At 43.6% G+C, this 22,194-nt stretch overlaps 1 protein-coding gene across 11 annotated transcripts in view; it reads left to right on the plus strand.

Annotated features, from left to right (window-relative positions):
• The window catches only part of LOC146775776 (butyrophilin subfamily 2 member A1-like), a 506,274-nt gene that overhangs the window by 96,777 nt on the left and 387,303 nt on the right, over positions 1 to 22,194 (plus strand). For all 11 annotated transcript variants that reach the window (XM_085637618.1, XM_085637620.1, XM_085637622.1 and 8 more), the window contains exon 2: positions 4,826 to 4,952. In XM_085637618.1, the coding sequence (XP_085493744.1) occupies positions 4,919 to 4,952 (34 nt within the window). In that variant the 5' untranslated portion in view covers positions 4,826 to 4,918. The remainder of the gene's footprint in view (positions 1 to 4,825; positions 4,953 to 22,194) is intronic.

The raw sequence follows: 22,194 nt of genomic DNA on the forward strand, positions 1-22,194 counted from the left end.
TATCAGGCAGGGTTTCGGCCGGCTCATTCCACTGAAACTGTAATTCTAGCTGTCCTGGACACTCTTCGGGACAATGCCGATAAAAGCTCCACCCAGGCACTGTGTGTTACTGGATCTCTCCGCCGCCTTTGACACGGTCGACCACACTATTCTGGTTGACCATGTCAAACATGCTGGCATTCAAGGTGCGGCGGCTCGCTGGCTCACCTCTTTTCTGGAGGACCGGTCTCGGGCCGTCCGCCAGGACACTTTTTGGCCTCTCCACGTAAAACTACTTGTGGTGTTCCACAGGGCTCCGCTCTTTCTCCCCACCTGTTTAATCTCTACATTGTTCCCTTGATACAGTCCCTTAAAGACAGGAAGGTGACGGTCTTCAACTATGCGGATGACCTGCAATTAGTCTTCACGGTTGACAGCTCGCACAGCTCTGTCACTGAATTCCAGGCCACCATGCTGCATATTCAACAATGGATGGCCCGTAACCACCTTAAGTTATACCCTGGTAAGCCAGAGCTTGTTCTCACTGGGGACAGCCATAAGTTTTGGGGTCCACACTACTGGCCATCAGAGCTAGGACCTCCACCCTCTCCCTTCCCCTCGGCCAAGACACTAGGAGTCACCCTCAACAGTGACCTGTCACTGAAAGCTCAGGTTGGCTCGGTCATTTCTAAATGTTTCTTCCAACTGTGCAAGATCAGGAAGATACATCGCCTTCTCACACAGGAAGCTTTGATCCAAGTCGTAATAGCCACCGTCCTGTCACACTTGAACTATGCTAACTCGGTGTACTTGGGCATGCTACTCTACCTGCTCAAACGGTTAAAGATGGCCCAAAATCACGCAGCCAGAATTGTTTATCACCAACCTAGATGGCAATCAGCAACCCCTCTGCTGTGAAAACTGCATTGGCTCCCGATTCCTCAACGTTGCGCCTTTAAAACAGGCTGCCTTATCTTCAAATCCCTGCATGGCAATAGTCCCAAATTCATTAACAGCCTGATACTCAGGCATACTCCCTCTCGTAACCTACGCTCTGCTCACCTCTCACTCCTCACCACCCCTGCGTTCAAGCGGTACGTCAGGGAGGCCGCAGATTTGCTACCCTCGCCCCCAAACTGTGGAACTCCCTCCCGTTGGAGTTCCGGTCCTGCACTGACCTTCTGCAATTCAGGAAGTCCCTTAAAACATGTCTATTTGCACAAGCCTACAATTAATGTCTCCGCAGGTAGCGCACAGAGCCATTCACAGCGCCATAAAACCACCCGGTGTACGTGCGCTTTATAAGTCATTTTTAACATTTACACACCCATTCACCGACCCATAAAGCCACTTGCACCTGCTCACTGACCTACAAAACCACTCACACACCCTCACAACTACTCACACACCCACTCATACACCCATGCAGACACTCACACACCCACTCACAGACCCTTATAGCCAATTGCACACCTAGTCACCTACCCATATAGCTACTCGCACACCCATAGAAAACTCATATAGACACTCACTGACCCATACAGCCACTCACCAACCCATAAAGCTACTCACACTCCCATAAAACCACTCATACACCCACTCACACACCCATACGGCCACTTATACACCCATATAGACACTCCTGACCCATACAGCCTCTCACCAACCCATACACCTACTCACACACCCATACTACAACTTATACACCCACTCACCAAGCTGTACGGCCACTCACATGCCCACTCTTAAAGGCTACAGGTTACAGTTAGGAAAAAAAATAAAAAAAACTTAGAAATTCACAAAAGGAACATTATAGATAGGAAAGAACAGTAAAAAAAAGTAGAAATTCACTGGGGCAAAAAAACAAAGGCAACAGCGACCTAATAGTTCGGAAATAGCACTAAAAAAGCTTAGAAATTCACTGAAAAAATGAAAGGCTAAAAGGATGAAATAGGCTCAGATTTTACACACACAAAACCATGGAAATTCAGCAGTTTTAGTTACCTGAGCTAACAATAACTTACACCCCGCAATGGACTACTTATGACCTCACATATTACATCACTGATGACATCATTCAGCAAAGTAAGCTTCATTAGACATGACTATCCACTTAAAGACAGTTCTCAGCGGATAGTCCTGTCTCTTCTGAACCACTACTCTAAACACTAATGACCAAAGTAATACGTCTAACTGTATTGGGTAGTCTAATCTACAACACACAACACCATTGGTGAATTTGGAAAGAAGTTTTACTGCAAATGTCAGATTTGCACAAACCACTACAACATGCAACCAGTGGAGAAGTCTTAGCGGACAGGCCACTGTGTCGCAACCCACTATGCAAATTATTCTTCATTCCGGACAAAGGTGGGAGCATTGAGGTGAGTCTGTTGTAAATATCTGCTACACTGAGCCATCACCCTAGATAAAGGTCTTAGTGAACAGATGAATTAATTGCAATCTATTACAACAGTCATTCATCACAAGGAGAGCGGTCTAAGGAAACTGGTCCGTATGTCATAAAACAGAACTATACTCAGCCATTACTGTGGAGTGAAGTCTCAATGAACAGCTTAGACTGTCGCAAAGTACTACTGTACACATACATCAGCAGGTGACATGTGCCAGCGTAGAGGCTAGTTTATTATTTTGGAAAAACGTACACCGGACCGCTCATAATTTCCCAGTCCCCTTCTTTTTCGTGTGCAAAATCTAAACCTAACTTTAACGTCCCTTTAACCTTTCGTTTTTTCAGTGAATTTTTAAGTTTTTTTAATGCTACTTCCTAAGTATAATGTCCCTGTAACCTTTGGTTTATAATCAAACATGGTGGCAAAAGTCTCCCCTCAATGTTCACTGTACAGAGTTCACATCACATTAACAAAATTGCTTTGGAATACATTTACAGATTAAAAGATATCAAGTATCGACAAAGAATCTCATATAAAACAGACTCAAAGAAACAGTGAAATGATCTCTCATGTCTTTTGGATAGAGTTGAGGAACAAAAATGTAAACCACAACCTGAGTTAGAACAATAGCACTGGCAAGATTCTTATGTTTCTTGATAGGTTGGCTAAAGGAATTTTGTTTCTCTGGAGCATTGCATATCGCCAGTCAAAATTCTATAGCATCAGTCACAGGCCCCCCAAACAGCATTCACTAAACAGGAGCAAACTCCTCTAAAGTGTGCAGACAGAACACAGGTACAGTTGTGTTAAAAAAAGTCCAAGCAAAGGTAAATGGTGAAAGTGAAAATTAACCCCCAACTAAAATCTCAGCAGCCGTCATCTATCAGTCCCCTCATATCCTGAAGAGTGGGCATAAGCTTCACTCTTCTATGGGTGGCGGTGATGATCTGTGTTTATGAGAACACATCATGTTTTCATCTCAAGGTGTTTTCATACAGGCTAAGTAAAAGCTGACTCAGTTTAATTAAAAAATTGGATTATTACAATGTATGCCTTAGAGTTGTCTCTTCTGGAAAGATCCATTGGGTACAATACCCATACTTAATGTGGGCTTCAGGTCATTCCATTCTCATAATTGGCTGGCTTTGTTGTCCATCTCATTTGCTTGCTTATTATTGCTTAGATTTTCTTCTTCTGTCTTTGTCTCTTCTCTGGAGCATAGTTTCTGACTGAATGAGTTGTATCATTCATCCTTCAACTTCTTATTTATTTTTGTTTTTTCTCTCAGCACTCCTTTAGAGTGCATATTTTCAAGCTCTCTTCTCCATGTACTGCTTCCCTCTCACATCCACACCCATGCACTCTTTCTGGTAATCCTTCTCCTATCTTGTACGCTGCTTCCCCACCACTCTGCATTCTACTCATTTTTTTTTCTTCAATTTTATACCCACTTCCTCCCCAGCCTCTCCATTGGTCTGTTGCACTCCCTGCGTTGTATTGCTCGGCACCCTCTACCCAGTTTCTGTCTGTCCCTTTTGACATGTTTTTCAGGGGTCCTAGTACATACTCCTTTCTTTGTAATGTACTTTAGCAGCTGCACACATATTTTTTAATTTAGCACTCCATGATGGATTTTGGCCATCTTGAAACAGTAAATTAAGAGTATAAAAAAAATATATATATAAAAAGGCAACAGATGCGTCATGAGGCGGATATGTTCATGCATGGTGACTCATGCCTGCGTAAACATCATCACTATGCAGCCAGACGCCAGCCTTTTAACTTTTTTTGTGCCCCAGCTGTTTAGCATCAGCAACAAGCATTGGTAAAGCCAACATATTGGCTAACACATTTCAAAGATGAGACCTGTTGGCTTTGCCAATGCTTGCTGGGTCTGGTGGCTTAGTGGACTAATGCATCCACTGCAGGGACTTGTGTTCGACCTCATGGTCAAAGGTTCAAATCCTGGCGAGTTTATTCAGCCTTTCATCCATCTGAGGTCGATAAAATGTGTACCATTGAGTTGGGTAACAATTAATTTGTTATTCGGTGAACGTGGGCTTTACAAATACATATGTTATGTTGTTCATGACTTGGTTGGAGGAAAAGTGAGTTGACAGTGAGCTAAAGGGCATAAGAGGAAAGATGTCCAATTTCTCTGTTTCACAATATTTACAAGAACCTCTTTATTTTTAAATAAATAATGGAAATTATTTGATTTTCAGGCCCGTTGCCTTCGAAAGATTGAAAACAATCTTCTGCTCTTCCATTATAAAAGTATATTATTTTCCTGTCATGCAAACAGTACTGTAGCCATTGTAGGTGCTTTAATTACATTTCTTTGTCTTAGATTGCTACCTTGTAAAATGTCATCATTTTGTACAATAATCTACCAAATTATTTTGCTGATAGTGTACAATTTCCTTTTCCAGACACCCGTCACATTCCAAGATGTTGCTGCCTGTTTTTCTCAAGAGGAGTGGAAGCTTTTACACGAGTGGCAGAAGGACCTTTACAGGAATGTGATGAAGGAAATTCACAAGGCCTTAATTTCACTGGGTAAAATTAATCTTCCTGTTTTTAAGATGTAAAAATCTAACATTCGAGGTATAGTTACTATTTTCATATTTTTGGGTCAGTTTTTCTTGTAAGTCAAGAAAACAGTTTCACCTTTATGTCATCTCTTCTTGAGGATTTTAACGCGTTGTAGACTTGTCAGATCAGACATCAAATGCCCCAAATGCATTTTTCAAACCATCATTAACATATAAAAAATGAACAATTACACTTTTCCTACAGCTGACTGTGAATGTAAAGTCTTAAGGAGTAGCCATAACATTGACTGTAAAAAATGTAAATCCCCTTCAAATGCACTCAAGCACAAAACACACTGCCTCCCTTCCTAAAAATGCAAAATTTGAGACATCACAATAAGTTACCCTCATCCTACATATAAACTCCACTCTCTTTTTCCTCAAGATTCAGGAAGAGAGCAGCACTCAGTGTTTATAAAGTGCATTTTATTCCTCCGCCGAGAAGATCACAACCACATATTGTCTGTGTTTTTAGTTATTAACCTTGTGTTTTCTGTGGTGGCTGAAGCAACTGAACCCATAAGGGGTAGATCTGCATTATTGCTCTTTATTTCATTTTTACATCCAGTCCCAACGTGGTGCTTAATCAGATTTCCCTTCTCTGCAATTCTCATTCCTAATGCTACTTATTTAGTGGTTCTCTTCCTCTGTAGATTCCGATTGATTGTAGCTCTAAGAAAACAGGCCTTTTGTAGATGTACCTCCACTTTTTGCCCCATTTGGACTACAAGATGCTGGGGTTTGACTATGACAGTGCACTGGAGCTGGCTACCCTGGCCCCAGTGCCAGGGCTCTCTCCTTAAAACCGATATATGTGAGTTGGTGACCCCAATTGGCAAGGACCTTAACCCGTTTAGAAGTCTCTTGTATTTGGTACCAGTGGTACCCAGGGCATGGATGTTAAAGGGTAACCATGGCGTGAAGTACTTGTTGTGCCACCCTTAGTGCCTCAAGTAAACTATTGGCAGCAGGCCTGCAATTGCAGACTGCAGGAGCAATGCAAACTGCCTGAACTCGACTTTACCCTCACCATGTGTGGCAAAGTCATTGTACTATATTTAGGTCCCGGCTAGACGGTCCCGGCTAGACAGCGCATGCACTATCTCGAAGAGACATGTTGTGTTTAATCTGTGGGCTTCAGCCCTCCCACAGGCTGTCCATTTGCTCACTTCAGCGTTTGTCTCATATTCTTTGTCACCATTTGTCCCTGGCGTGCATGGTGATGCCTTTTCTTGTGTTTAGCCCTCCCACTAGAGCATGGACCTGTTGCAGGGTGATTTAAAGCCTTAAAAATGGAAAAGACACAGACTCCTCTTTAGTACTGTAAAGACAACTCTTTACCATTCTGACAGGGAGACTGACCCGTCCTCACACAGGCAGGCAGACGGTCTCAGTTTGATACATCACAAACATCTTATTTTATATATAGTTAAACAATGAGGGTTACAAAAGTTCAAAAGTGAATCATTTAATCAAATCAAAATATACTTATTCAGCTTTAAAGTTAAAACCATAAAAGTTACACAATTCCATACGATACAATAGATGACAATAAAAACAAAGGGAATTAATCCTATAGAAAAAGCAGCAGTATGTTCATCTTGTGCAAAAAATTAATCAAGTGGAAAAAGTACACAATGAAGGGTGCCTACCAACATTAAAGATTTACTAGCTCCCCATACAGATCCTAGATCTCAAGGAAGATTTCAGAAACCCTACTATAAAAGATACACATTCTGGTTTCAACAATTGTAAATAAAAAAGAGATGGACGGACCTGGATAAAATTCAACTTTTTTAAAAGAGGTGTTAAAAAATACCCGCTAGGTACTTCATAAAATTTACAGAAAAACATAAAGTGTAGCAAATCCTGAGGAGTCACTCAGTCGTAGCCAAAGGATGCTAGCACCTGACCTCTGCAACTCCCTTTTGGGGCAGCAAGCAACAAATGAAAATAATCTAAACGAAACCTGACCAATAAAAACCGTTCATGAGATGAAAGTGTCCACAAAAGATAGGGCTCAATGGATGGCGATGTTTTCAGCACCATGTGTTTGTGGACACTCGATTTTCCAATTTCTGTAGCATCTCTACCTAACCTTTTTAGGGTAGTGAAGGTATACTTTACAAATTCCACATCCTTCAATGTAATAGAATCCGGGTTTATAAAAAGGTCTGGCCGTCCCAGCTCTTCAAAGCAATCCTTAATGTATTTTAACCATGGGATGCGTGTCATATGGTCGAGGCTCATGATTTCTCTTAATATCTGGTGATTGAGAGCTAGATCTTTATTTAGCCAGCAATTGAGCCAGAACAACATTGGACGCATAGCCAAAGTATCCCCTATAAATGGCAACCCCAATTCTTCGTGTACCACCAGATTTGATGTTCCGCTAGGCACTCCTAAAAGACTTTAAAAAAAAAAAATTTAATCAATTCCTGATTAATACAAGCCGATCGTAAGAATCAGTTCTAAGACTTTATTTCGATCTCTGCGGATCATAGAAGTACACCATAAAAAAGACAATGACAAACACACAGTACAAATAAAATATATCACCCCTAAATAAACAGTCACGATCTGTCTGCAATCTTAATGTTATCAATTAATCAAGATGCAATAGTTTTTATGCAAGAGGGTAGTTGGTCCACATAGTAGCAACCTAATTATACAATGTGCATCATCGGTTATAAAAGCCAACTTCTTGAATATTCCTTAAAACAGAAAACCAGTTATCTATGTTGCAACTTCTTTTATTTTTATTTTTTTTTAAAAAGGAATAAAAAATATTAAAAATTTAGAATTATATTTTACATCATTGGTACCATTGCATTGTCACTTTCGGATGAAGAATACTTGGCACGCCTTATCCATAGGGCCATTAAAAACTTTGCTACACAAAACTAATCATGCGTGTCGTGTCAGTCTTCATTATTCTGCGTGCCTCCTTATATCTCCTTACTCCCAAATTTCTACAAAGGGGCACGATCCATTTAAATCGAGATTGGGAGTAAAAAGGGCAAAAAAATAAGACATGATCAAGAGTCTCAGCAGTCCCCCAAACAACAGGGGCAACACTCTTCTTCACCGCGCTCCCCTTTTCTAGTCCAATTTCTTCTAAAGTGGTCTAGAGGAAGACAGCCATATCTAAACTGTAAATGCAGTTTCCTAGCTAGAGGGGGCTCAATTTCATCTAATGTGGGCTCAAAGTGGGCAGATTGTTTAAAATTCATAAAATCTGTTGAAAGTGTCCTCTTACAATTCAATATCAAGTCATTTTCAATAGTACCCCAATACATTGCTTTGAGGCTGGATTTGTTTATCTGACTCAGGGTTTCTGGTTCCCTCCAATGTACAGTCAACCCCAATTTATCCAGCAGGTTCTTAACTGCAAACAACCAAGGGATCCTGTTCACACCAGATTCTATCATTCGCTCCCGAAGCCCCTCTCTATAAGAGGCAAGTGCTTCAGTGGTCCACAACCGGTGCCAAAACATAAGTACCCGTAGACAGATCTTATCTGACACCCTCTTCTGACCAAGATCCAAATAGAGTGGACTCAATGGAGTAGACACTGGGAGACTCACTAGAGATCTAAAAAACCTATGCTCAATATTCAAAAGATTATTACAATTTGAACACCCCCAGAGTTCTGCACCATAAAGGGTAGCCCCCGGAGCTTTAGTATTATAAATTTCCAATGCTGGCCCCAGCTTTCTAGATATCGTTTTCCTTTGGATTTTCACAATGTTTGCAGTTTGATATATCAGGGTAGTATGTGCTCTTGTCAATTGTGGGGCCCAACTCATATTCTGGGTCAGTTTGATACCCAGATAATCAAACACTTTAACTAATTCTAATGGTTTACCACCCACATACAATTATCTCAGGCATTTAGCCTTCAAGTTGGAGGAAAAGAGCATACATTTTGTTTTAGAGCTGTTGAGCTCCAACCCACGCCTCATGCAAAATTCCTGAAAATCATTCAACAGTTGTTGAAGCCCCTGCGGGGTCTTGGATATGAGTAGGGTATCGTCTGCAAATAGGAGGGCTGGGGCCCATTGCCCTCCGATTTTTGGAGCGTCACAGCCATCCCTGCTCAAACACCCAATAACAATTAATAAAGAAGGTAAACAGGGTAGGTGCCTATACACACCCCTGCCTGACTCCCCTATCAATTTGTATAGCTTCTGTTAGGGCACCTCTATTGTCCCATCTTACTTGAGCCTGGATATTAGCATGGAGTCCTATTAAAATGCTGAGAAGAGGGGTTGGCACTCCCATACTTTATAAAACTTCCCACAGTTGTGCTCTTGGTACCATGTCAAATGCAGCACATAAATCAACAAAGGCAACATAAAGCTTGCCCTTGCGGATGGTGACTTCTCTCCAAAAAATGCACATAAAACGAAAGACTTGATCCAAAGTACTAACATATTCTCTAAAACCAGCCTGCCACTCAGAAATAATCTTATTATCTCTAATAAAAAGAACCTGTTTACAAATTTTTTTTTTGCATTGAGTCGATAAGGCTGATGGGCCTGTAGTTCGCTGGGAGGGCACTGTCCCCCTTTTTAAAAACAGTCACAATTTCTGCTAGCTTCCATGAGTGAGGTATATCCATACCTGAAAGGATACTGTTGGAAAGTAGGTTAATATAGGGTCCCCACACATTAAGATCTTCTTTGTATATGTCACTTGGTATCCTATCTGGATCTGGAGCACGGCCAGAGATACAGGAGCTAATTGCTACTTCAGTCTCCCTAAGTGAGAAACGGAGCTCATTAGATTCAAATGATCCCTTCCCCACAGCTACGTGGCCTCTGTCGTTAGGCATTCTGGATTTATCTGTATATAAATTGCTAAAATGTGCAACCCACTCTTCTGGCTGATTACAAAAATCCAATATAGATTTCGTTCCCCTGAACACAATGGCTGCACTTCGCCAGAACTCACTGGTATCCCTATTGACCAGGGCATCATGCAAGTTTATCCACAGTGATTCTTCCCACTCTTTTCTTGCGTTTTTAAGTACCTCCTTATAACAAGCCCTAGATTTCATAATCTGAGCCTGGGATTTAGATTTAATTGCTTCCAGAAGCTCTCCCTTTGCCACTCTAGATGCCTTGGTGTACCAGGATTCAAATTTGGGACTAGGATTCTTCTTCCGTCTATTATTTTCCAAAATATCTCTAGTTATCTCCCCTATCTTGTCATGTGTGCGGGGCATTTTTTCATTTCTTAGTGAAGTGGGGAGTTTGGATAAAAGGTTGAGGTCCCCCTTAACAAATCCTTTTACAATAGTTAATAGCTCAGGATTTTTGACTACCCAGTTCCATTTGATTGTTCGCAAATTATTTGCTGGACACAGTTCGCCGATATCACTATGCCCCATATTCTCGGGCGGGGTGTCTCCTTGATCCTAAGCAATAGGCTAAGTACATTGTGGTCACTATCAAAGCGATCGATCACCTTCATATCTACGACCGCAGGCCATAAGTCAACTTGGGCTAGAATATAATCAATTCTACTACAGTGGCCCAATCTATTAAAGGTAGATTTACCCTGGCGGTCTGAGCTATACCTACCGTTAGTGGCCCTCAGATCGTGCTCAAGGGTAAGTGCCAAAAGTTAGCCAGCTTTGGGTGTCCATTTTACATTGGGTAAATCCAGAGTAGGAATACCCCATTGGTTATCCAAATCAATGGTTAAATCATGTGGAGCAGCCACTATTGGCTCAAACGTTGTATTAAATTCTCCTGCTATCAATATTAGATCTCGTGAACATAAGTTAAAGAGTTGGTGCTCTAGTTGATAAATCACTTTTGTCTCGCTCTTCCTGCCCTCGACCCTATTGTAAATATTTATAAGTTTTATAGACAATCCTGAGGGAATCCTGAGCCTAAGGGCAAGGATATCTTTAGAGCTACACGGCAGAGTTCCAATAGTACACCGCAATGAAGTCTTAACCCATATTCCCAATCCTCCTGAGGGTCTGCCTTTTGTGCTCTTACTTGCATTAACACAGTAAGATGTATATCCATTTCTATGAGTCGGTGCAAGACACCAGGTCTCTTGGCATAGGCACACATCAAAGGTGTTTATGAATTCGCCCCATTGGACATCAGGCAGAAGTTTGGTCAGTCCTGCAACATTCCAAGAAGCTAATCTCACCACAGTATCCTTGGCCAGTTCTATCTCGCATGAAGTGGTTACAATTGTTGGGTTACTATCAATTAACATAGTATCAATCTCTAGCCTCGGTGACAGTTTTTGCCCTATTTTGCAGGTCTTTGTTAGTCCATGGTCAGTCTCCCTGTTCTTAAAAAAATCTCCTTCTTCCATAGGTACCAGAAATATATTCCCAGCCCCCTCACTACCACAAACACCCATATTACACTCCATTAGAGCAGGTATAGCTCTGTTATCAGGGGACAACAACATTTGGACCTCACACTCCAATTGGTTCTTAGGGTCAGATATATATAGTCAGTCACATGCTTCAAGATCGGTTAAAACAGCAAATCTATTCTCCAGCTTAAGCTCTGTGCTCCCTGAGAGCCCCATGTATTCCTCCAGTCCATAGGGTCCCTGTAATAGGGATCTCACCACAAATCCATTATTAATATTCAGAACAACACAATCACCTATCAGATTCTTCTTTGCAGATCCCACCCAGTCTATCCTTCTGGCCGTAATCATTTGATTTTGAAAACACCTAAAACTGCCCCCTACTTCATTAAGGTGGTTTGTTAACCAATAAAGGGCTTTTGCCATTAGTTGTTCTGTGGATTCTGTTTGATCTTCCCTCAATGGGGGTACATTCACTAGTACTATTACCAAGGGAGATGCTTCCGGAGGGAGATGTAAAAGCTGTTGTCTAAAAGCCGCATCTCCCTCATTGGATCTAATAGCCGTTAATTGGTCAGCTCGTCCACTCTTCCCTGATAAAGATGGTTCCTGACCTACACTAACTGTGTTAGACTGATGGCTCCGTCCGTTTGTTATAGCTTCCCTTATTGCACCTACCTCAAGGGTGACGAAATGTTGTTGGGGAGCCTGAGTATGCGAGATTGTACTGATATTGGTATCAAGATTGGTATCAAGATTGGGGTGTGGGGGGTTAGCCAAGCCAGTACATAGAGAGGCCTTTTTATGAGGTACAATCGTCGGATGTGCTCTACTTGGCGATAATAATGGTATTTGAGACTCAGATTCAAGAGGGAGATTACTCCTGGTAAACATTCCTTCTAAGGCACAAAAAGTGTGTGTAGCCTGAGACTCCAGACCAGCTAACTTCTCCTCGATCTTGCTTAATCTGAATGAAATGGGTTTCAACATGTTTGCCACCAATGTTACAATTTTGTGACACATATCTTCATTCGACAAAGGGGTCTCAATTTGGATGGAGATCCTGGGGCAGTTTGCCCCACCTGGAGGAGCTTGTATTCCATCACTCCTGCCTGCTCTTACTAATCTGGAGACCTTTGCAGGTTTCAGTCTCTGTACCCCACCACCCCTTTTTCTCTTTACTGACATTTCAGATCGAGCTCCCGCAGGCTTTGTTACAGCAGTACCCCTAGTGGATGCTCTTGTTACAATAGTCGCAGGAGGTAGCAATTGTGGTGTCACTCCCACGGTTGGTTCCGCTACCACTTTATGAATTACTGAAGGCGGTTGAGAAGGGGTTTCAAAAAACGTATCGCCCCCAAAGAATGTCCCTTCCTGAGGAATGGGTTCCAAGGACAACCGGCGTTCCGTCATTTCTATTTCGCGTGTTAAGAATCAAGTGTTCCAACAATACCTCCTCCTGGTTGCTCCCTCGGTACCTTCCGTTTGTTCATCATAGGGCACAGTGGAACTCAATAAAACTAGTACTCAGATGGAGAGGACAAAACACAAAGTACAGATATAGTGCAACAGAACCTTTATATACAGCCACATTAGAGGGTGGGACCGGGCTGTGGCGGGCACAGGCAGGGACAAGCCCACAGAAACCCGGTTATTGTTGCACCTCCTGGCGCTTTCCTAGCGCTGTGTAAGCATTGTGTAAGGGCGTCGTTGGTGGCAACAGAGGCCACAGGGATTGCTGGGGGTTGTAGTCCTAACTCCCGGCTCCACTTCAGCCCCCTCCTCTCCAAAAGCTCCAAAGCACCAACAGCAACACCACCCTGCAGTTTGTCTCCAAGCGCCTAAACAGTTTGCGCAGGACTGGGAGACACGGAGGCTCTGAACCAGCCCCCTGCCCACTGGAACTTCAGCTTTGTGAGGGCCTGATCACCGCTGCTGTCCCGGGGTATTATTGGACTTGTAGTTCAGTTCTCCGAAGTACGTGCTCCATGCTCCTTGTCTGGAATCTGAGGGGGGGGGGAGGAATCATCCGTCTTCTTCCCTGGTCTCTTCCCAGTGAGTGGCAGGTGCGCAATTGAAACCCCAAAAGAAAAGAAAAGAACGTATTAGGGAAACCAACCTACGCGGACTGTTGGTCGCGGGGAGCGATGGAGTATTGGGGAGGTTCACCACAACTCCACCACCTGTGTTTTCGCTTCGTTCTGTACGGCAGTTTTGCTCTCCCAGCCCTCCACCTCCCTTAGCGCTAGGAGTTACACGGCCCAACGCCGACCCCAAACGGCCCCGTACCTTGTACAGCCACGACCCTCCGGGGCTGTGGCGGGCTTCTGAGTGTTGCCAGCTAGGGTCTGGCGTCCCTTTTTTTGCTTCTTTCGCTTCTCCTTGGCGAACCTGTCCGGGGGCTCAGCAGTCTGGGCGATTTCGTCTTTCTCCTGCAGGGGGCTGTTCACCTCCTCTCTGCTGACTGCAGGCTTTCTGTCAGCATTCCAAGCTTTCCCCTCATTGGCTGCAGCGGAAGTGCTCCTAAGAAACATGAAGTCACCTTTGACCCTTGACTTTAGCCTAATTACATACATATCCTTTATTGCAATTTCTAACAAACAAAGCATTCTTCTACTCGTGAATGCATGTGTTTTCGTGGTAAATGCAATTTTAGTGATTTGTGTGCTTTATCATTGTGCATCTAATCTAATTGGATTTCCTGCACCCATTGTTTAACCATGTTACAATCTATTGGGCAACACGAAGTCCGTGCCGGTGAGCCTGTGTGCTAACGCGATAAATTCTTTCATGCTTGCTAAATACGAGTTGACCTTTAACTGAAACCCTTTCAAGTTACTTTTTCCATTGTGTCCTTAAGTGAACTCATGACCTTTCTCTCGTCGGCACAAGATTTGGGCCTACACTTTTCTATAACCATGTACAGCTGTGTGCTTTCTGTCGGTATCTGTTGTTGGTCTATGTTTTAATTTTTTACATTTTCTGCTGGGTGTTCATATATTATATTTCCTATAACATTCCTCCTGTTATGTGCCTGAGTTAGGCCCATGTTGCAACGCTGCACATTTTCTCAGATTGTCCTCATTTCTGCACAGTATCATTATTGCTGTAACCTTTTGCACATATTTGAGTGAATGACAATGTTGAATTAGTTTCTCTGAAACTGCTTTGCATATACATCTGGCCTCATGCAACATTATCATGATGCCTTGAACACTGAGTAGAAGGCCTTTACTCACAATGTACAAATGTTGTATTATCTTCATCCATGGAGTGACAGGGCCAGCTACATATCCATAACAATGCGAATCTGCTTTTACATCGCAAGGATGCTTTGTATTATAAATAAAGAAGCATTTCCGGAGGTTAGCAGAGGAGACACTTCCACTGACATTGAAAGGTCCTGCGTGCTAAAGCTTCGCTAAACAGCTGTCTTACATCTCCGTGAGGGGTATCCAATTCGTGACCAAGACAGGGTCTCACAATCTTTCCTGCAGGTAATGGGTTGGATCATCTAGGAGGGAGATTCTTGGCTCTACACCCACTTACATTGTAGACATCCACAGAGTAGGGGTTGCATAGTAGGAGTATTACTGATTACTGCCTTGTTCTATATGCCTGCATATATACGCTTAGCACCAAATATATATGCTATTTACTCTTTTGGTGCTTGTAATCACATTCATCTGCTTCTGTCCACTGATTTTCGCAGCACATGTATTCTATACAAGAATAACGTTGGTTCAATAAATATATTGAAAACGTCCCATTTTGTATTCTCTGTATACTTCTCTGAGCACAAGAGTGCACGAGTGATTGAGCGAAAAGGTTCTAGATCTGTTTCCACGATCCCTGAGGGGTGAGGGTTATCATGTTCAGTGGATTCCAGAAACCATTTGCTCCTTGTTTGGTTTGGAGAGGGGGCATATAGTGGCCCTGTGAGCTAGCTGGTCTGTAGGCTAAGATATACTGCGGGAGTGCCAGGAATCAGTCTAGGCACCTCACCCAAAGTTTATTGTCCACAAACGTGCAGATCCTACTGATTAGTAGGAACTACAAACAATGATGCCGCAAACTTTGTTTGAGTTCTTATTTTATGGATCGCCTGAGTAGCTTAATCGTACCTTTTCAGAGACTCCTACTCACCTCCAAAACCGAAGATGTCCATGGTGGCAGGGAAATCTGCCTCAACTGAGTAGGTATACCCTATTTATTGGCTGTAGGTTATTCAATCTTGTAGGATGAATTTCTCATATTTGCCTTACCATATCTCCATAATCAATTTACTGATTTCCTTTTTTTCAAACAATGTCTGAAAACGGAGAAGTAGCTTTAAACATAGAGAATTGCAGACATGCAGTTACTATGAAATCATTAAATTATGGTCTCCCAGCTACTGATGGAGACATTACCTTCCTGGTTGAGGCACACAAAGCATTCAAAACAGAGGTATTATATTCTTGGGTTAAATTCCCAGCTGCAAATGATCGTACACAAATCTTTCATACCTACTTTGAAGATGAATCACCAAGGGAATACACTCCATACGAAGACATAGACATTCCTCTCTCTTACCAAGAGCATATCAATTGATTAATGGCATCCTCCCACACACTATAGAAAACGTGAGACTCGGTCCACTCAACAAAGAAGGAGCGTCATGTCCGGTCTTAGCTGCATATACACCGAATCCTGACTCTACTATTTTAACTGCAGCAGAAATGTGTACACTATACAGAGATTTAGTCAAAATTTACAGAAATATTACACAATTCATAATGCGAACACTCGCAGTTAACCCTGCACAGACTGCTCAGGCTGCTCAACCACAATTGGCTACTACGGGGATCAGCCCACAAACACTGAATGCCATTATGGGAAAGATTCCCATTCTGGATAGCACAAAAAACAAGCCAGCTTGACACAGTATTTCTCCATACTGCCCGAAGGAAAAACATAGAATACTGACTATGTGCTTGACGGTGGGGATGGCTCTACCAGTGGAACACGTTGCCCCCTTCCCTGACTGTTTTACCTGATGTATTGAAGCAGCTTATGGATAAGTATGGGGCAGCACCTGCCTTGGATTTAGAGATGAAATGGATGATCCATCATTATGTTCAGTAACATAAAAGGGGAGGCAGCTGCTTTAGCTATACGGCAACACTTGAGAGATTTCACTCTTGCACAGAGGGAGCGGGAATTAACAAAAAATATTAAAGAAACCTATGCTACATTAGGTAGCGATAAGGGAGCCAACCTGCCTAACCAAAACATAAGAGTAATTATGAAATGGATAAATCTAAGCAGGCACCCTATTCTTCGACAAAGAAGAAGTGGGATAATAAACCAAAAAATAAAGATAAGCAAGGATCACGGGGTGGGTCTCCTCCGCAGGAAACCACTGATAAAAGATACAATCTTAGAAAGCCTGTCGGGTATCAGGATACTGATGTACGTTCCTCTCGATCCTTTCAGGAGTCATCTGATACATGAGAGAGGTGGACGGTCAGAGGGAAATTCGGAAGAGCACATGAAGCAGAAGAAGGAATCACAATGCTCGTCTGACTGCATCATTGATGAATAAGAAAAACAAAATAATAATAAACCTCAATTCAAAAAGAAAAAGGTAGCCGAGATTAAGATCAGACATGCCCAGACTACTGAGGACTCTGCTTCTGAGTGGGGAATGGGCAGTGACGATGCTGGACAGCGCAGCAGAAGTCACAAAAGCTGGCCAAAACCTGATGAATTATATGGCGGCAGTAGCGCTGAGTGAATATAGCACAGTGAAAACACCAGATATTAGAGTAAGTGTTCCCCATCGTTTATACCAAATAACACTCCAGTTGGAGGGGGACATACCCAGAAACATCGAGGCTCTGTTTTGGGAGAACTTGACATATGGTTACAGTATTCTTTTGGCTGAAGAAGACTGGCCACATGAGTTCGTAATGGAATGCTCAAACAGGGAAACAAAAATTTGATCTGCTTTTTCTGACCTTGTTCCAGAATCAGTTAAACATTCTTACGCCAAGGAGTGGACGTTAGCGCTAGCTTGTGCGTTATACTGAAATCATGTTGGAAATAGGAAATTGCACCACATCAATGAATAATCCCTTGTTTCTTGTAATGAACCAGACAGTTCATACCGTTTAGTATTAGACTACTGATATTTAAACACATGTACTCATTCATTCACAGTACAAAATGCATGCAGTGCCGCACTAATGAATAACGTGTGGAAAAAATACAAAACAACTCTAGATATCCCAAATGGATTTTTCTGGCAAAATATAGCACCTGGAAGCAGATATTTGACCGCATTTTCAGAGCTAGGCTCACAGAGGCAATTTTGTTGCTTGCCTCAAGGGTATAAGAATAGCCCTGGGCTGTTGTCAGCCAGAGAAACAGAGATATTTAAAAATTTTGATGAGGAGGCATTGTCCTACGCTGATGATGTATACCTGACGGATGATCAATTAATGGAAGACTTGGACGAAGGGGACTACATTGTTCTGGGGTTTGCTCACCTGGGCTACAAATGTAACTTTAAAAAATCTAAAATTGCTCATCTCAGTATTCTAGGATACGAATTGTCAAGTGATACATGTTTTAGAAAAATGTGCATTGCACTAACCTCCAACAACTCTGAAAAGACTACAATCCTTTTAAGGTTTTAAAATGTTGGCAGAACATACATTTTGGATTATGGATAATGGGTAAAACCTTTTTTATGATTTAAATAGACCTAACTTTTCAATAACAAATTGGACACAAGAACATACAAACATTATACGTTCCGTACAAGCTGACATGATAGCTTCCCAACATTTACATCAACGTGTAAACACGACCAACCTGGTGCTCTGCTTAGTTTGTAACCAACCAAGCTTACATACATAACATTCAACAAAGGTGATGCAGTACCCATTGCATACAAATCACATTTGTACACAAACGTAGAAATGCGTTTGGCACGACTAAGAAAATTCTTACAGCGTTACAGACTGCTGTAGTAAGAAAGAGCAAACACAAGGAGATGATGGACGGAGCGCTAAAACTTTGCAGACACTCACACCCAGTCACAGATCTGGGTTGAATCCATCATCATTCTTTAGCTCACTTCGCCACCCCAGTTCAGACACAGCTATATGCAAATCAGTCTTGACCCTGTGCCTCATGTAGAGGACCTGGCCTGACAGTTCGGGCTGGACTGTTCCCATTGAGTGCAGGGTCAAGACTGATTTGCATATGACTGGGACCTAACTGGAATGGCATGGGGAGCAAAAAATGTATAGATTTAGGCCAAGATCTCTGTACTGGGGTAAATGTATGACATTGTTCAGTGTCCAGTCAATCATTTGTTCTTTTTACATTTGTCACCCCGAGTGTGACAGGAATGCCCTGACGTGGGTCCTGAGCTCTCCATGCCACTGGAGTCCAGCTATCCTGGCTGATGAGGGGTGAATCCCCGAAACTGGTCCTATCATGCCTGTGTCCAGTCCAGAGAGGACCTGGTCTGGCAGTCCGGGATGGACTGTTCCCATTGGGCGCAGGGTCAAGACTGATTGGCTTATGGCGTAACTGGAATGCCATGGGGATCAAAAAAACAATGGATTTAGGCCCAGATCTCTCTACTGGGGTGAATGTATGAAATTGTTCTGCATTCTGTCCATCAATTGTTCTTTTTGCAGTAGTAAGAGAGAGAGCACTAGCTCAGGGTAAACACATAATTGTCGTAATCTTGGTACCGACCTTAGAGGCAGTCACCAAAGCTTTACATGCAAGATGGATTATGTGGGCTAACTCTCTCACTGCAACAGACGTAGACCACAGATTTGACTGTACATTACAAGTATTATTGCAGTATGAACAGAAAAATCCTCTGCCGAATTAATTAATGGCTCTAGATCAATATGATTACATCATCTACACTGATGGGTCAGCCCAGCCTGCCGTAGGGACTAAGCACCAATATTCCGCCATGTGCGCAATCATTAAGGGGCGCATGCATGATGGCAAGTTCCGTCCTGAACAAGATTATTCGCAGTCCCTAGGGGACTGTACAGCGCAGCTGGGAGAACTCATAGCCCTGATACTGGCACTGCAGAGTACGGATCATGGATTCCTTACACTTATAGTGTGTGATTCGTATTATTGTGTTCAGTCATATAATGAATACCTTCACTTTTGGAGCAGATTGTATTTTTAGATTCTAACGGTTGCACAATTAAGTACAAGATGATTTGGGAACAGGTGGCAATGCTGAAAGAGTGCTTGCCACGGGCTCATGAAATACACACATTGAATGTTAACGTTCATGTTGCAGGGAATTCAATGGCAGATGAAGCCGCTAAGGCAGGGGTACTCACAAACTTTCTCTCAAGGGCCAAATTTACAGTGTGGTTTGTGGCCGAGGGCCGCACCGGTGGGGGCGGGATCAGTGGTGGAGGGGGCGGGGCTAGAGCAACAAAAAAAACTGACCATGAGGTTGAACACAGACCCCTGCAGCGGACGCATTCATCCACTGAGCCACCAGACCCAGCATACACACACACATATGTATACAGTTCATTGGGGATTTGTCCATCAGAAGAACCGCACTTGAACACAAGCTGCTTTTCCCCACAAGCTTTTATTAGGTATGGTTCGTCGCGCTTGCCTGTAATTATTCACACCTGACTGAGCCCGACGCGTTTCGATGACTCTCTTCCTCAGAGGCTCACACAGTCAGTAGTATGCGAATGAAAGTTCCCCGAGTCCTTGTTTGGCAGTATATCGTACGCAATGTGCTGTCTCATATAGAGCAGCCCATTTGGTTATACGACATACTGCCAAACAGGGACACTCTCTCTCTCCCGGTCTCACTCTCTCTCTCCCGGTCTCCCTCTCTCTCTCTGTCTCCCTCTGTCTGTGTCCCTTTGTCTCCCTCCCTCCCTGTCTCCCTCCCTCCCTCTCTGTCTCCCTCCCTGTCTCCCCCTCTCTCTGTCTCCCCCTCTCTCTGTCTCCCCCTCTCTCTGTCTCCCCCTCTCTCTGTCTCCCCCTCTCTCTGTCTCCCCCTCTCTCCGTCTCCCCCTCTCTCTGTCTCCCCCTCCCTCTTCCTCCCTCTGTCTCCCTCCCTTTGCTTCCCTCTGTCTCCCTCCCTTTGTCTCCCTCTCTCTCTCCCTGTCTCCCTCTCTCTCTCCCTGTCTCCCTCTCTCTCCCTGTCTCCCTCTCTCTCTCCCTGTTTCCCTCTCTCTCTCTCCCTGTCTCCCTCTCTCTCTTCCTCTCTCTCTCCCTCTCTCTCTCTCTGTCTCCCTCTTTCTGTCTCCCTGTCTCCCTCTGTGTCCCTCTGTCTCCCTCCCCCTCTGTCTCCCTCCCTCTCTCCCTCCCTCGGTCTCCCTCCCTCTCGCTGTCTCCCTCCCTCTTGCTGTCTCCCTCCCTCTCTCTCCCTCTGTTCCCTCTCTCTGTCTCCCCCCCCTCTGTCTCGCTCCCTGTCTCCCTCCCTCCCTCTCCCTCCTTCTTCTACATCTCTCTGTCTGAGAACTCATTGTCCTTGTGACGAAAATTAAACATGCACCCATTCTAAAACCCGCCAAGTTCTACAGGCCATGCTGACCTGTAAGTGGTAACTGGGTGAAGATTAGATTCTGTGTGCTGATTTTTGGCGTCATCGGTGATCTTTGGCAGTTGCCAGCCCACAAATACAAGCCCCCTGAATATGGGCCAAACGTACTTTAAAAATATTTTACTGTCATTTATTTTTGTAAAATGGAAAACAAGCACAGTCCAGCAACATCAGTGGACAGTTAACCTATGCTTCATTTCCCATGTTTATTCACATCTTTGCTTGGAGCAGTATGTGGCAAGAAGGAATATCTATGTACAATCATTTAACCACCTGTGTGGCAGCTCGGGATGAGACAGCTTTCTGGGCCACAGCCGCACCCGAGCACTTCACAGGTCTTTAAAAGACCATTTGCATGTTAATGAGGCCTCGCTGTTTCACCCCTTCTAAGAGGCCCTGCAGCGCCACTCTGCCTATTGCTTAAAGATTCAGCCCCCCCCTCCCCCGAAATCAGCTCCACTCTGCCTATAGCATAAAGATTCAAGCCCCCCTTCCCCTCCCCCCCCCCCCCCCCCCCCCCCCCCGCCGCCGAAAATTGCGAGGCACTGGTTTTGCGGATGCTTCTGAATGCGGCCCCCGAGGAATAACAACAGGCGGAATTGCAGTTGATTGCCAACTGTCTGTTGTTTTTACTCGAGGGCCGCATGGAAAGGGCTGGCGGGCCGCAACTGTCCCGCGGGCCGTACTTTGAGTACCGCTGCGCTTAGGCAACAGTTCGTACTGCTGCAGTTGCTGCGATCACTTTTTCTAGTATGAGAATAGACCGAGACATCATGATGGCTGTCGATGCTGCGCACAACGACACACACTGGTGAAAGGCTTTCTACTCAAGTACTTCTACAAATTAGATGCAGAAAACATACCGTATGCTCAGATTCCAGGAATTGTGGATAGTTATACCAAACATTGATTGCAGATTGGGGTTAATACTAGCTGCACATGAGGGTCTGGATTTAGCACATACAGGGATTACTGCTACAGTTATGTTGCCTGGTCTTACTAAACAGACCAAGGACTTTGTCCTCAAATGTGATATCTGCCAGTAGATTAAGGGTTCTATCGTAACAAGTCTACCACAGATGCTTCTAATGATTTCCTGCAAGCCTTTGGCTTGCGTATACCACTGTGGTCCCTTAAATCAGATGGGGCTTACAAGTACATCTTGGTGGCAGTGGATTCATGCTCCAGATTCCTGACGCCCAAACTGTTATAAAAGACTTGTGAGTCTTCATCGGGACATACGCAA

This window comes from Triturus cristatus, chromosome 12, assembly GCF_964204655.1.
Source record: "Triturus cristatus chromosome 12, aTriCri1.1, whole genome shotgun sequence".
Classification (NCBI taxonomy): domain Eukaryota; kingdom Metazoa; phylum Chordata; class Amphibia; order Caudata; family Salamandridae; genus Triturus; species Triturus cristatus.